This window comes from Eufriesea mexicana, unplaced genomic scaffold (genome assembly GCF_001483705.2).
Source record: "Eufriesea mexicana isolate 0111107269 unplaced genomic scaffold, ASM148370v2 scaffold474474898, whole genome shotgun sequence".
Taxonomy (NCBI): domain Eukaryota; kingdom Metazoa; phylum Arthropoda; class Insecta; order Hymenoptera; family Apidae; genus Eufriesea; species Eufriesea mexicana.
Genome location: NW_016907983.1, coordinates 376,203 through 392,364, shown reverse-complemented (window position 1 = coordinate 392,364; position 16,162 = coordinate 376,203). Strand labels below are relative to the sequence as shown.

The following is a 16,162-nucleotide window of genomic DNA, read 5'->3' as shown; positions in this document are numbered from 1 at the left end:
TAAGTAGATTTCAGTTTTAAATAAGTATTTTAAATACTTTAAATTATAGTATATATTTTTTTTTATACCTTTGCACACCTTTTTATACGTAAATAATGTCGACCATGAACGTTTTTATCCTATACTACTATCCATTAATTTATTATTTATTTTATCATCTGCTAAAGTATAATTTGTCTCTACATTGATTCCATTTGTAATTTTTCTTATATCTATGGTATAATTCAAAATAGTATAAAAATGGACAGAATTTTCTTTTTTTATTATATAAGATTTTTCGGAGTCTCGATTAAGTTCTCGATTATTTTTGTTATTTTTTAAGGTACATGTCTTCGTGACACAAGGGAACTTACCTCGCTGAAAATTTGTTATTTTTTCATGCTGAGTGAATATACGTACAAAACTTATATAATATAATGTTAGTGAAATATATTGTCAAATATGCAATAATGTTTACATTCGAATATTTTATTTGTTAAAATATTATAATTATAGAAATTATAGTCGAATGTAAAAGATGAAAGTAAATAATTTTATAGATATATAATTTGAATTTTGGAATTTTATATATTATGAAGTTCTGATATATAATAATATATAATTCGTATGATATTTGTATGTGCATACTACATATGATATTTTAAAATATTGTATCAAAACTCCTTTCAAACGTAAAGCGTCCATATTTTATACAAATATATAGTAATTTAGATTTTATATAAAAATGTTTTCAAATATTTGTAAAATTTGGTATCAGATTAATACCAAAGCAAGAAAAAATAATTTGTTGTTATAAATATTTTTAAAAATATATAGATTATAAATAAAATGTGATATTTGATTTCAGAAGAATTAATTTCTTTTAACATCATTGTCAGATTTTTAATTCTATTTATCATTAAAAATATATGTGCGTAAAATACAATATTTTTATTATTTCTATCAATTTCTTTTAAATCATATTTTTGTTTATTGATGAAGACTATGCATTTTTTATTATCATGGAAACAGAGCTTTAGTATCATCAACTGCACAGTTATTCCAATCTTGTTTTGCTATAGTCAATGCTTCAGCTAAATAAGGCAAGGGCGGAACAAGTATTTCGATGGAAAGTGTGTGGGAGGGGGACATAGAGAAAGATACGAAGGAGACATTGAACCGATTCTCATTGTTGAGTTTTTCAAGTATTATTTAAAAGAAACAAACGGAATAAAAATGTCCTATGAAACAAGTAAGTGACAAGTAAACATTTTAGCTGCTTTTTGTATTCATCTGGCTATTTATTACTATTTGTTTTGTGTGAATATCGAGCTGTTCAATTTTCCGGTCTTATCTCAAACCAAATCATAACACTTCAAATGCATCAGTGATTCACATTACGTCGTGTCACAATATATTGCAAATGAAGTAATTACAAATTTTTTTTGTACTTAATCATTCATGCAGAATTGATTATTCAGCAAATTATTTTTCATTTTATTCGTTCATTATTTATCTTTTATTTTTTTATTTTGTTAAGTGATAAAAGTGAAATTTAAAAAGTCCAAAAATTAATACTTTTAGAATAATCCTAATTATTTGAATTATCACATGTTCATGATTAATATATCTTTTAAATATACATAGTTATATTAATGCAAATTTAATCAATAGTATATTTTCTATAAAATATTTCATATAAGCAATTATAATTTTAAACCAAAATATGATTCTTATACCAAAAATAATTTGAGATATTACACACTGGACTTATGCCAATGAACCAAGGAAGTATATTTTAGTTTCACTTAGAAAATGCATTCCATCATACAATTTTCTCCAGATTTTATTATAAATAATAATTTACATTTAGTATAAATAATAATAACAATAACAATTTGTATTTAATAGAATTACTATTTTGTATGATATGCTGTTTTAAATGGATTGCTTTTGTAATACATATAACAAAATATTATTTTAATTTATTTTTATAGAAAATATATTTGCTACACTACCCAAGACACAAAGAGGACAACCTCTTGTATTAGGAGGTGATCCTAAAGGAAAAAATTTCTTGTATACTAATGGTAATAGTGTAATCATTAGAAACATTGATGTGAGTATAATAATAATAATAATTATTATAATAATAACATATTTATAAGTTATATAAAACAGTGAAACCCATTATTACTATAATAATTTTTTATTTTTAGGACCCTGCTATTGCAGATATTTATACAGAACATTCTTGTCCAGTCAATGTTGCAAAATATTCCCCAAGTGGATTTTATATAGCATCAGGTGGTATGTAGAACTCGAAATAAATGCTTGTAAACAATTAGTATGCCTAAATAATAACTCAATGGATAAATATTCAAAAATATGTACAAAGGACATATTTTTGTTATTAGATCAATCAGGCAAAGTGCGTATTTGGGATACTGTTAATAAAGAACACATTTTAAAGAATGAATTTCATCCTATTGGAGGACCCATCAAAGATATAGCTTGGTCACCTGATAATCAGCGTATGGTAGTTGTTGGAGAAGGAAGAGAGAGGTAAATAATTCAATAATTTTTTAGTATGATTTCAACTTTAGTAATAACTTTATTTCTGTATGTAACTTTAGATTTGGTCATGTATTTATGGCGGAAACTGGTACATCTGTAGGTGAAATCTCAGGTCAAAGTAAGCCTATTAATTCATGTGACTTTAGACCTGCTAGACCATTTAGATTAATTACTGGGAGTGAAGACAATACTATTGCTGTTTTTGAGGGACCTCCATTTAAATTTAAGTATGTACTCGAAAATTTTATTTTAATTTTTCATTTTAATATATATGTTAAATAATGAATTTCTATATAAGTTTTCCGGATATTAGCATTGCCTTTATAAAGAAATATTTAAACTGCTTATTGACATTATAGCCAATTCCATCACCTATAAACCTTAAATAGAAACTGTACAATCTCGAAACGTGGAAGTTTCGAAATTTCGATTTAAATAATAAATTTGTCACGTGTACAGAATGACCAAGCAGGAACATACTCGATTCGTCCAAGCTGTGCGTTATTCACCTACTGGTAACTTATTTGCATCTGCAGGATTTGATGGAAAAGTATTTATTTATGATGGTACGAACTCCGATTTAGTTGGGGAAGTAGGGTCACCAGCTCATCAAGGCGGAGTATATGGAGTACATAAATTAAACTTTTTAAATATAAATTCTACTAAAAGTAATAATGTACTTATCTTTAATAAATTTTCCATAATTTTACAGGTGGCTTGGAAGCCAGATGGAACGCAATTATTAACTGCTTCCGGTGATAAAACGTGTAAGCTTTGGGACGTGGAAACCCGCTCATTGATTACTGAATTCAGTATGGGATTAACAGTCGATGATCAACAAGTATGTAATTTTTCAGTTTTATAATACAACAAATTATCAATAATGATTTTGAAAAAATAAAAATAAAATCGGTAACAAGATTAATTTTCCCTTAGGTCAGCTGCTTGTGGCAAGGAAAGCATTTGCTATCTGTATCTCTAAGTGGTTTTATTAATTATCTAGATACCAATAATCCTACGAAACCATTTAGAATAATAAAGGTAAGAAATTGAATAATAAAAAATATTTTTATAGGATGAACTTTTGTTACCCTTTCACTTTTTTAGGGTCATAACAAACCAATAACAGTATTAACTTTGAGTCCCGATAGAAGTACAATTTATACTGGATCTCACGATGGATATATAACTAATTGGAATGCAGAAACAGGAGACAATGACCGTGTTCAAGGGCATGGTCATGGAAATCAAATTAACGGAATGAAAGCAGCAAAAAATGTGCTTTATACTGTTGGTATTGATGACACCTTAAGATCAGTTGATATTGATACAAATACATATATTGATACAGCTGTAATTAAACTGGATTCTCAACCGCGGGATCTAGACATTTACAAGGATATAATTGTAATTGTAACTTTTCGAGAGGTAAAATTACCATGTGACTTTATTTCAATTTAATGCTTAGTTAAATTAACGCTAATTGCTTGTTTCAGATAATAGTTATACGAGATGAACGAAAAGAATCAAATGTTATTCATTATGAACCATCTTGTGTGTCAATTAACCAGGAAAATGGTGATGTAGCTATAGGAGCCATAACAGATAATATGGTATCTTTGTTAAATTCATACCTAAAAATGATTGCAAGGATTTAATACAATAATTTTTTTATAATTTCCAGATTCGTATACACAGATTATCTGATACCACGATTAGTTTAAAAATAGAATTAGAACATTTAGGTCCAGTCACAGATGCTGCTTACAGTCCTGACAGTAAATACTTGGTAACTTGTGACACAAATCGAAAAGTGGTTCTATATACTGTTCCAGACTACACGGTAAAAATGCTTATTTTATATAGTTTTCAAAACTCAAGATATGTTTGGAATTCATACATATCGCTTAAACAAAGTTACAGATAAAATATTAGCTGCTTTTTAATTTAACCTTCGCCACTTAGTAATTAAATTCATTAATGTGATGCTTTTAACGCATATATTGTGATTAATATCTGCTATTAGTAAAATATTGTAACTGCTACTACATGTATGTGTTTTTATATCTTTTTTTTTTTTTGTAACAATTGCTCCTTGTAAATGCTTGTTGGATTTTTAGATGGTGAGTAAATCTTTTCGCTTGAAAACGTTTGTTATTACTCGATCGATATCTAATCTCAAAATTTATTAATAAAATATATCTTTACAGCTTGCCCACAATAGGGAGTGGGGTTTCCATAACGCAAGAGTGAACTCCGTAGCATGGTGTCCTAATTCTGCTATGGTCGCAAGTGGTAGTCTTGACACGACGATTATCATCTGGAGTGTAACGAATCCAGCGAAACATACTATTATTAAAAGTAACTACATATAAACTCCTCTATTTATTACTTTTATACTTATTTTTATATTAATGAAAAATATGCATGTGATTAATAAAAATAATTTTATTTCAGATGCTCATCCTCAAAGCCAAATAACACGTTTAGTTTGGCTAGATGAGGAAACGTTAATCTCAGTCGGTCAGGACTGTAATACCAAAATATGGCGTATAGAAAAAATTTAATTAATATTCTGGAAGACGTCCTTTCTTCTTTTTAAAAGAGCTTAATTTTTGAATGCATTTTATTTATTTTGTAGCAATGAATATTGTATATTATTTTTTAATACGATTTCCCGAATAAGATTGATCAGATTGTATTAAGATCTTTTACATTCGGTATATCAAAATAAACAAAATAAATACACAGTATATACAAACAAAATTGCTATATCTTTTTAAATTTTTGCAGTGTCAATTATAAGTAACACTTTTTACATACAATAATTATTTTTTATATATTTACAAAGTAATAACAAAAACATGCTGTCTTTTTGATTCTGCAATTTTTCCTGGGTGATTGTAAAAAGAATTAATTATAAAAAAAAAAAACATCAAAACGGAAAATGTCAATGTCTACTTTGTCTTTATTAAAACAGCGTAACGATAACAAGAAAACAGTAACAATTCGAACACTAAAGACTTTGAGGAACGTAATTACGCTTTAAGTTATTTGTACATTTAAAAACCACATAACCAAGGTGTTACTATAACTTGCCTTATCTTAATCAGTCTAGTACTGAATATTTCTTAAAAAGATGAGGTACATAAGTTTTCATATTAAATCCTCTCTTAATTTATTTTCATACAATAAAATATTTAACTTTCATATTCAACTGCAACATCTAAATATTAACATTAAATTTATATATTAAATCAAAAAGAAAAAAACTGTTAAGTGGGATTATATAAACTGGGAAGTTGTCTTTATGCATTTTTGCTTTAAGTCACTTCACCTAACACTATGAAGGATTTTTTTCAGCTAAATAAATAATTGTACAGTGTATCGCTTGAATAAGGAAGCATTTCAATAACTTCACAATAAAAAAAAAAAAAACCAACGCTTTTATATTGACACACTCTTGCTCCAGATTAAAAATCTCTTTACTCGAAAAAACAAATATATATCCTAACAATAAATAACGAAAAAAATCAGGAAATTTATAATTATTTCCTTTTCTTTTTTGTCTCATTAGTTAATAAAATATTTAGGTCAAATTGAATAACACAAAATTTTTCCTTTAAATAAAACGTATCCTGAAACAAGAATATAATATAAATCAAAATATCTAGAATAAAACCAGAATCTATAATTTCGATGTACTATATCTTGATCGTTTCTGTGACGACGCTACTGGATGTCTGTAAGAAACATGTTTTCGAAGGGCGTCTCGTGATCTTGATACATGTGAACAAGCTGTACAACTATACGAACTATTACTGTGAGTTTCCATATGTACCCGCAAATTATACTGATTACTCAATTGTTTTCCACAGATAAGACAAGTAACACTAGATTTGTTGTAATTCTGAGAAGTTCTACCGCTCACAGAACTCGAAAGAAACTTAAAATTAGAATCCCAAACAGGAGGAGGTTTTGTTTCTTCAACTGGTGTAATTTGATCTTCCAAAACGGGAGTACTTTCATCCATTCCACTTTCTGAATATGCTTTCTCAGTGTATTTGTTGGTAGAAGTAGTAATAGGAGGAATACTGACTTTTTCTCTTTGATTTAACTTTGCATTAATGGAGTAATAGGGTTTAGTTTTTACACAATATGGTATACTTTCTTGATCATTAAATGATTCTTCCATGTTTTCAGCTGTTTCTGTTTCCAAAACCGTTTCTAAAGATTCTCCACCACTTGTAATGTTATCTTTATTTTCTTTTTTTATCGATGTTTCAGCTAATGCTTTTTCCTGTAGTTGCGCTGGTGGAGGCTGAATGTATAAACCATTATCGTGTCTCGAATTTTTCTGTAAAAAAGAAAAAGAAAAAAAAGAAAAGAAAAAAAACACGAAAAAAGTTAATTATAACTGTGAAAAATAGAAATGTTAAAATTGAAGATTGGTATATTTAAATTTCGTTTAGTTCTTATGCAATTCTACTTTTATATTTTGTTAAATATTCAAAGATATTGCTGTTCTACCTAGCCTCTGAGATTAAATATCTTTTATTTATAAAAAGAAATTAGAACTAAATATTCAAAATTTTCAATCTTTGCAATTTTTTTTTATAACAAGTTATTCCATGGAAAAAATTTTCATGCACTGCCTTCCTTGTTCATTTTTATTCTTTTTAAATTAAAATAGGATTGTTAAGTACTTATATATTAATTCTAAATATTTGTTATAGCCACTCTTGACTAAAATATAAAGCATTATTGTAATGCAAAAAAGGACACATTATATAAAAAATAGACTTAACTGTTCTAAAATATCTACTGAAAGTTTTAGTTATGTAGAGAAATTCTTGGATAAAGCTATTTTAGATATACCTGTAAACTCATTCTATGGGGAAAGGTTCCATGGGATGCATCCACTTGCATTTAGTTGCAACACACACAACGATCTTGATCTCGTGGATATCGTTTATATTCATTATCGTTCCTTCGATGCACGTATGAACATAATACGTGTAGTAGGTAATTCCTTCGTGTAATACTTCTTGAGGAACGACAGTGAATGTATTTAAGTGACCTGAACAAAACAACACGATCAGAGGGTAATAAAGATTAAAGAAGGGAAAAGCGAATATGCAATTTGGTTTAGAAATTACTTTTTTGTAATTCTGTATAAAGGAATTGGTACTTAATTAGTATTTCTTTTGTTATGTTTAATTATTCAATAATTATTACATAAGTATTTCTAATGTAATGCATCCAAATATTTCTTTTTTATGTTTAATTATTTTACTATTATATATATTAAGAATGTATTACATAAAATGTAATAAACGATAGAACAGTTTATTTTTATATTAATTAAGAATGAAATATAGAAATATTTTGAACAAAAATTTTTACTTTATGAAATGAAATATATATTTTTATTACATTAAACATTATTTGGTAATCATAACATGAAATTTACAATTATTAAATATTTTCACATATTGGATATTTAACTAAATTCAATTAACAAGTTACATTAATATTGTAATGATTATTATAGGTAAAGGTACAATTTTGTCAATATATTATATAAATATGTTTATATGTTTTTGGAGAACAGGTTACAAGGAAATTACAATTACCAGCAAGGAATTGCTAATGTTTATGGCATGAAAATAAATACATGCTTTGTTATGTATGTTTTTTACAATTCACACTGAGACAAGCTTCATTGTAAGAGGAATAATGATTTATTAAATAATACTTATTATCTGTTCCTATTATGCAATTAATAACCAACAATATAAGAATTAGTAAATAACATTTAAGAATCTGCTGAGTATATGGCAATTATCATTTACAAATAGATTTAACAAAATTTAAAGTTATTCAATTCAATAAATTTTTATTTTCTAATCAATTAAAATTAATTATAAAATTTATTTTATCATTTTATTATTTTACTATTCATGTATTATCATATTATTCTAAACTTTAAGAAAAGTTAATTGCATAGAACTTATATTTAAAATGCAGTCATGCTACTTAATATATAAAGCATTAATACAAGAGGTTTGGTAGAACAGTTATGAAAGAAAAGTAGATAAAAGTATAAAATTCCAGAAATTTAAGTTATGCATACCAAAAAAAAAAAGAAAAAGAAAAAATGGGGAAAAAAGAAAAAGAATATTAATAAATCCTTAAAACGCAGTATTAACTAAAGTGCAAACTTACCAATCCAAAATGTTTTGTGCAAACATTACTTTGTATTTTTACTATATTAAACAAAAACATAGATGAACTTCCTTACCCCAGCTATATCAGCTAATCCACGAATATGTAATGTATCTGCCATTGCCAAAAGTGCAGGTAACTGTTCTTGATAAATATTCACTTCACCATTATACATGAATGTAACTAATGCGCATAAATTTGCATATTCCATTCCTGGTAAAACAATTATAGGATGTTGCAAAGAACCTAGGTCCTAAAAGTTGATTTATATAATTTTTATAGATACTATTTCATAAAAAAAATATTTAATAATTTAAAAAATATATGTAATACCTTAAACAATTCTTTAAAATAATAACTACAAGCAGAGAGAATAATTTTATGTGCATGTATATGTCTACCACCAGCACTTAATGTGACATCTGTTAAATAACCACCATCAAGCAGCTTAGGAAGAGAACTCAATAATGTGTTTTGAAAATTATGCCATCGTAAACAAAATTGTTGACCCTCCATGATTTTATGTACTGTAAATCAAAATTACACCATCCTTTAGAATAAATTTTTATATATTCATAATATTACTTATTCATTAATTATATATGATAAGTAAAAATTTGATTACCATTTGCATAAAAATATATGAAACTTAAAAACTACATAAATTTAAAAACTGAAGAAAATACAAATAATCATTTAATTACCAGATCATAAATTACACAAATAAAGTAATTCTAAATTAAAATAAACATTCATAACTATCGACAAAAAGTTACATAAAGTAGGTACGAATATACTATTTCTTTTATACGGTCTATTAATTATATGTATACTTTTATCATAAAAAATAAAACTATGATACGATAGATTAAGCTTCCAAACTCATTACACAGACTTAAGGTTATGTGTTTAAGGCTCTTAATAAAACAGCAAAATATTTCGTTGCGTCTGATTTTATCTATTTGCGCCGGACGGAAGGGTAGTTGGGTTACTGCTGGTAGAGCAGTTCAAGAGATAGACAATACTATTTATTTAATCAGGCTGCAGGTTCCAGCCAAGTCTATTATTGTACCTTCAGGTATGGCTGGAGGAAAGAACAAATATTGGCTCACAATTTATAACAAATAAGTTTCCCTTTTATCGTCAATAATTGTAATAAAATTGATTAACGGCACAGAATAGTATTACAATTCTACGCATCAGTTGTCCTTACCTCGATAAAAGTTATTTAATAAAATCGTTAATGATATTCTTTACAAGACACTTCACATCCATCTGGCAAACTTAGCCATAATCATCAGTAACGTAGAAAAAGTATAGCAGTTTGTGCGACGTCGACATACACTGTCACCTGTCGACATATTATAGAAGTATTTGAAATAATCGTAGAAAAACAAGCTGAATAATTAATTATTTGTTTTTAACTAGTAACAATTTTTCCAATTTATTACCATTATAACTATTAATTTCGATTTATTCATAGCTTTTTAAGTTTATTGTCAATGAGTATTACAAAAACTTTGTTAAATTTATATAAAAATCATGTATATACATTAAATTTCTTATAAAAGAAAAATATATTTTGTTATATTGTATGAAATTTAAAAAATGTTTGAATAAATAAAACTCATTAAAACACGGCTAAAAAAAAGTTCTCAATATTTAATTTCGTATGTTACTGTATTTAAATACTGTAATACTATAAATTTTGTTGTATAATACATATAATATATATATCACTCACAAATTACTTAATATAAAAACGTAAATAATAAAAACATGCAATTTCCATAATACTTTGCACATAAGCATAGACGAGATGGCGCTCGAAATTATTTGTTACTGTAATTTATCAGTCTACCATAATTCGTCCCTGTGTAATGAACAAGCAATGTCTGGTGTATTTTAATGGAATATCATAATAAAATAGTATAGGCGTTATTTTTCGTAAATATCGAAACAAAATGTATTTAATTAATCAATCACCTCGCGCTTAAAAAATGTCTAACACACACTTATGGAAACGAATATGCTTTCATTCCTTATTTTTAATTTCGTTCACATTCCCGTTGATTAATAGTGGTGATATAAAACAGTTGACATTTTGTGAACAGAAATCATCTCGTAGGTAATTAAATACAAATTTAGTATCCATATTTAATATTTCAGTGTACCTGTATTGTAATTTGTAATTTTATCATCATTACTTATAAATCATTAAGTAATGTTTAGAAATATTTATGTAAAAAAAAATATAAAATGGATAAAAAGAATTTTAAAATTCATTAGATCATAAAGTATTTACTATATTTATTATTTTTTAAACGTATAAAAAAGTAAAAGTTATATTTTTTCTCAATAGTTCTTAAAAATAATTATGAAAGAAGTTATTTTTATTAATTATTAAAATGTCATTAAATAGGTGACACAATGTAGAGAATAAGAGTAAATTTTATGTTATGATATAGAATATCATTTTTATTTGTATTTTTATTTGTATTTTATTGATATATCAAACACTATGCTACATAGTCACAATGGTATATAATGAAATGTTATGTTTCATGTTTTTAACTATATATATTTTGTTTTCTTTCTTTTAGCTTATTATTTGTAAGTACATTAGATGGAAGGATATCTGCTTTAGATGTTAATCTTGGAAGAAAGCAATGGACATTGGAATTTAATGAAGGACCAATGTTATCATCAAATATTCATCATAGAGAAGTATATAAACATTAAATATATTTTAAATGTTATGAATATATTTTATATCTTAACAATCTTATTTCAGCTTAATAATAATGGCAAATGGGTTCGCCTAATTCCATCTTTAAATGGTAGATTATATCAATTTGATGAAGAAAATTTAGAAGCAGTGCCAATATCTGCAAGCCAATTATTGCATTCATCTTTTCGTTATTCCAATAATTTAGTATTCTCTGGTGGTAGAGAAGTAAAATCATATGGTAAATATTTTTATAATGCATCAAATAAATAAGTAATTATTAACATATAAGAGATAAAAAAGAACTACATGAAATAAACTTTTTATTATAGGTATTTCAAGTATAACAGGAGAAATTTTATATGAATGTGGAATTAATAATTGTGTTAATATTACAAATGGAGAAGCATATATTGAACAAGAAGTGCTTATTGTTCAGAGATTTCAACAAACTGTAAGAGCAGTTGAACCACTTACTGGTATTGAGAGGTACATTTCTTAAATATAAAATTATCAAATTTTGTTAATGACAGATATTATATTAAAGACATTTACTGTGTAATAGATGGAACTTTAGTGTTGGTCAGCATGACCTAGTACTGGTCTCTCATTCTAATATTTATTGTCAAAATAAAGTAACCCCTCATATTCTAGATATTGAGATTAAAGTTATTGTACCTGATGGTCTGATTTGGGCTATTAATAGAAACAATCCTACAGTAAAATTATGGCAATATAAGGTCAGTTTTAAATAATTACAAAAACAATGTATACTTTTAAGCTTTTTATACATTATATGCATTTATATTTTACTAGTTTGATTCCCCAATTGTTACTATATGGCGCGAAGATTCAAGTACAAAAAACAATGAACATAAAAATTTGAAGGAAATTAATTTATTTGATAGTACACAATGGTCTTGGGGTACAGAATTTTCAGTCAGTCCAGCTATTTATTTAGGTATGCATGATAGGCAGTTATATGTACAAGAAAATACAGATGTTTATAAATCATTAGACACATCACCAGTACGCATGCAGCATTCAAAATATCCATGGCAACCTTATCCTGCTATTGGTATGAAAGTTTAGTTCTTGTCTTTCATCAAATATAGTACATAATATTACTTTTTATCAATATATTGTTCTAGTAAAACATAATATATTTCAGATAATGCAATCAGCAAATCTGTTTTAAATTATCCGAAAAACAATAATAAGAATGATGATATCTTGCTTGAAATAAGTGATATACAAAGTACCACTGCATTATCAGTTTTATATAATTCGGAATATGTAAATGGTATATAAATGAAAAATATTAAGATTTTGTTTACATCACAGAAGAAGCTATTGTTTTCAATATTTAAAATTATGTTCTTTGATACAAAGTTTTTTTTTAGGAAATGGATTCTATCTATACTCAACAGATCAATTAGAATTAGATAATAATAAACAATGTAACCGTACCGAGCCAAATTTAATGTTTATTAAAGCAGGACAGAAATCATTTGGAGCAAATAATACTCAAGAAGAAAATGAAGATACTCCTGTTCAAGTTATAATTGTATCATTATGGTATTGGTGGTATGTAAAATAAAATAAAAAAATATAAAATATTAATTTTTTATAAAAAGAAATTGTTTAATAGGAAGGAAGTTCTGATAATTTCAATTACTACTGCAATTCTACTTAATTTCATTTTAACACAACGTCTGTTGAATACTAAAACAATCACTGGAGATGCAATATTTTCGGTAAAAGATATTATAAATTATTTTAATGTTATATTAAAATATAAAGATATTGGTCTTGGATTGGAGTTTAAAATATTTATCTTTGTGTGATTTTATAGCCTTTGATAATTGAAAGACATATAGAGAAAAGTACAAATAATCATTTGCCTAATAATGAAAAAGAGATTGACAATTTTAAATCACGTTATCTCACAGATTTTGAACCAGTGGATTGTTTAGGAAAGGGTGGTTATGGTATAGTTTTTGAGGCAAAAAATAAAATAGATGACTGTAATTATGCTATTAAAAGGATTGCTCTACCAAACAGGTTTGTTAAACATTTTAGTGAATTCTATGATTACCATAATATTAATATGATGTAATAATTAATATAATCAAAAAATAAAAATAAATTTAACTAAATTTACAATCTTTTTTTCTAACTTTGTTTCATAGCACATATTCAAGAGAACGAGTAATGCGAGAAGTGAAGGCATTAGCTAAATTAGATCATCAAAATATTGTAAGGTACTTTAATGCATGGCTCGAATGTCCACCTGCTAAATGGCAAGAAAAGCAAGATTTGCAATGGATAAATAAACTGATGTCTCCAAATTCAGATTTTACTTCAGAAGTAACTTGTTCAGAAACAAAAATGAATGATTCTGTTTATATTAATGTTAATCAGTCTGATCAATCATCAATAGATAGTGCTTGCGAGATTTATGAATTGAAACATGATGTGGACGAAGATTCCTTTGTTGTGTTTGAGAAACCGCATTCACTGAGTCAGAATGAAAATATTATTAATATCAGTAATTCTAATATTGAAAATTCTAATTCATCTCAGTCAAGTAGGGAAATGGAAAAGATATTACCCAGAACTAAAGGCTGCACACAATCTGAAAGTATTGTGTTTAAAGACACTGATAGTAAAATGTCAAAAAAAAATGAGAAAAGAAAACGACAAAAATCGTTTTCATTAGATCTAAATAATACAAGTACACAGAAATCTCCAAAAATGTTTCTTTATATTCAAATGCAATTGTGCCAAAGGCTAAGTCTCAGAGAATGGTTAAAAAATCAATCAGTGAGAGATTACCGTCGTGTATTAAATATATTTCAGCAAATAGTTGAAGCTGTGGAATATGTTCACTTACAGGGACTTATTCATCGTGATTTGAAGGTAATATTTAAGATAATAATTGTTTTATGTCACAAAGATAAAAATTATTGTTTTAATGTTTAATGAATAAATTACAGCCTTCAAATATATTCTTTTCTTTTGATGATAAAATAAAAGTTGGAGATTTTGGTCTTGTAACTGCAATGACAGAAGATTATAATGAAGCGCATACTCCTTCCTCAAAAAATGAAGATGTTAGCCTCAAAAACAGTTTACATACCGCATATGTCGGTACTCACCTTTATATGTCTCCTGAACAAATAAATGGTCAGGGCTATAATTATAAAGTTGATATTTATTCTTTAGGAATTATTTTATTTGAATTACTCATTCCATTTGTTACTGAAATGGAAAGGATAGTTGCTCTTATTAATTTAAGAAAGTCAGTATTTCCAAAAGATTTCAGCAACGATTATCCGGCCGAGGTAAAAAAATCATATATTTTATACCTTAAAGAATTAAAATTTTTGTTATTATCAAAATGTATTAACTACAAATATTTTATTTTTAGTATGATTTATTGAACATGATGTTAGATGAAAATCCTAACAAAAGACCTACAACACTAGGTATTAAAGCAAATCCACCATTATCGAATTATGAAATAGCTAATGGACTTGGTATAAATGAAAATACAAAATGGCATTTTGATTTACCACAATTAACACGACATTCTTCTGTGATTAGCAATAGTAGTAGTGAATCCTGAATATTAATTGAGTAATTATAATATTCTAATTAATTTAAATATAACAAAAAATGTAGGTACATGTTTTGTTCATTAAATGTTTCTGCCATTTTATATTTAGAAAAAATTATTATAAACTTTAACATTATGTTAACAAAGTATTTGCTCAATTTATTTGATTATAAAACAGCATTTACTCAGAATTACATGAATGAAAATAATTATAATGATTACAAAATATCAAATATTAATTTATACAAACAATACAAAGCATCTAAATAAATTCATGGTCTTTCAGTAAGGATGCATATATTCGCTACGTTTTTTTGTATTAAACAATTGACATTTATAGAATTTTTTGGTTTTATTATCTTCAAGTGTAAATATAAGCTGCCATCGTTGTAACACAATACTTGTATAAATATATTTGTTTATATTTTAATTCAAATGATCTAAATATTTTTCTACAAAATTTGCATCATTTCATATTATTCTGACTTAAAAAGTGTTAGTATTTCCCTTTCAAATATATTGTTATAACTAATTATATTTACTGTTACAAATCAAAGTTTGTATAAACCTATTTTATAATAAAATTGAAAAAAGTGGGGATTTTATTACTTTAATAATTAATTTCCATTTTTCATAAATTATACGATTTAAATATACCAATATACTAGTTTTTGTTTCTTATTAAACTAAAAAATTTAATTGTTTTCTAAAATTTTTAAAACAACTTCATTTGCAGCTTGTTGACTACCAAGTAAAGTTACACCATTCTTAGATAATACAAAGTTTATCATGGATGTAGGATTATTATTAAGCATTCGTGAAAATCTATAAAAACCATGTCTAAAAAATAACCATATATTTAATTTTATTTCAATTTTAACTTATACTTTAATGTAAATAATTCATTATTTTTGTTATATATTACCCATTTTGAACATCATGTAGTATTTCTAATAAACACCAAATTATGATAAATATAAAGCATGTAATTATAGTTCCCCCCAAAAAAGTCCATTTTTTCCAAATTG

The 16,162-nt window shown here is 26.0% G+C and overlaps 3 protein-coding genes across 3 annotated transcripts; 2 read left to right on the top strand and 1 right to left on the bottom strand.

Moving 5' to 3' along the window:
• The first annotated feature begins 1,128 nt into the window (after positions 1-1,128).
• On the top strand, positions 1,129-5,143 carry flr (actin-interacting protein 1 flr). Its single transcript, XM_017905635.1, has 13 exons — positions 1,129-1,231; positions 1,977-2,098; positions 2,199-2,289; positions 2,397-2,544; positions 2,616-2,783; positions 3,016-3,184; positions 3,269-3,397; positions 3,493-3,597; positions 3,664-3,984; positions 4,053-4,169; positions 4,241-4,399; positions 4,767-4,917; positions 5,014-5,143. Exons 1-13 carry the CDS (start codon positions 1,216-1,218, stop codon positions 5,121-5,123), a joined length of 1,806 nt encoding a protein of 601 aa, XP_017761124.1. The 5' UTR covers positions 1,129-1,215; the 3' UTR covers positions 5,124-5,143.
• A 1,059-nt stretch (positions 5,144-6,202) lies between these two features.
• LOC108551551 (protein abrupt) lies at positions 6,203-10,071 on the bottom strand. Its single transcript, XM_017905769.1, has 4 exons — positions 9,998-10,071; positions 9,118-9,311; positions 8,861-9,037; positions 6,203-6,913 (listed from the first exon to the last, which is right to left on the bottom strand). The coding sequence occupies exons 2-4, from the start codon at positions 9,298-9,300 to the stop codon at positions 6,245-6,247; spliced, it is 1,029 nt and encodes a 342-aa protein (XP_017761258.1). The 5' UTR covers positions 9,301-9,311; positions 9,998-10,071; the 3' UTR covers positions 6,203-6,244.
• Positions 10,072-10,784: 713 nt separating this feature from the next.
• On the top strand, positions 10,785-15,143 carry LOC108551318 (eukaryotic translation initiation factor 2-alpha kinase). Its single transcript, XM_017905454.1, has 13 exons — positions 10,785-10,912; positions 11,388-11,511; positions 11,579-11,753; positions 11,845-12,001; positions 12,078-12,252; positions 12,329-12,590; positions 12,684-12,815; positions 12,916-13,099; positions 13,164-13,269; positions 13,368-13,576; positions 13,705-14,434; positions 14,512-14,859; positions 14,946-15,143. The coding sequence occupies exons 1-13, from the start codon at positions 10,785-10,787 to the stop codon at positions 15,141-15,143; spliced, it is 2,928 nt and encodes a 975-aa protein (XP_017760943.1).
• Positions 15,144-16,162: the final 1,019 nt, after the last annotated feature.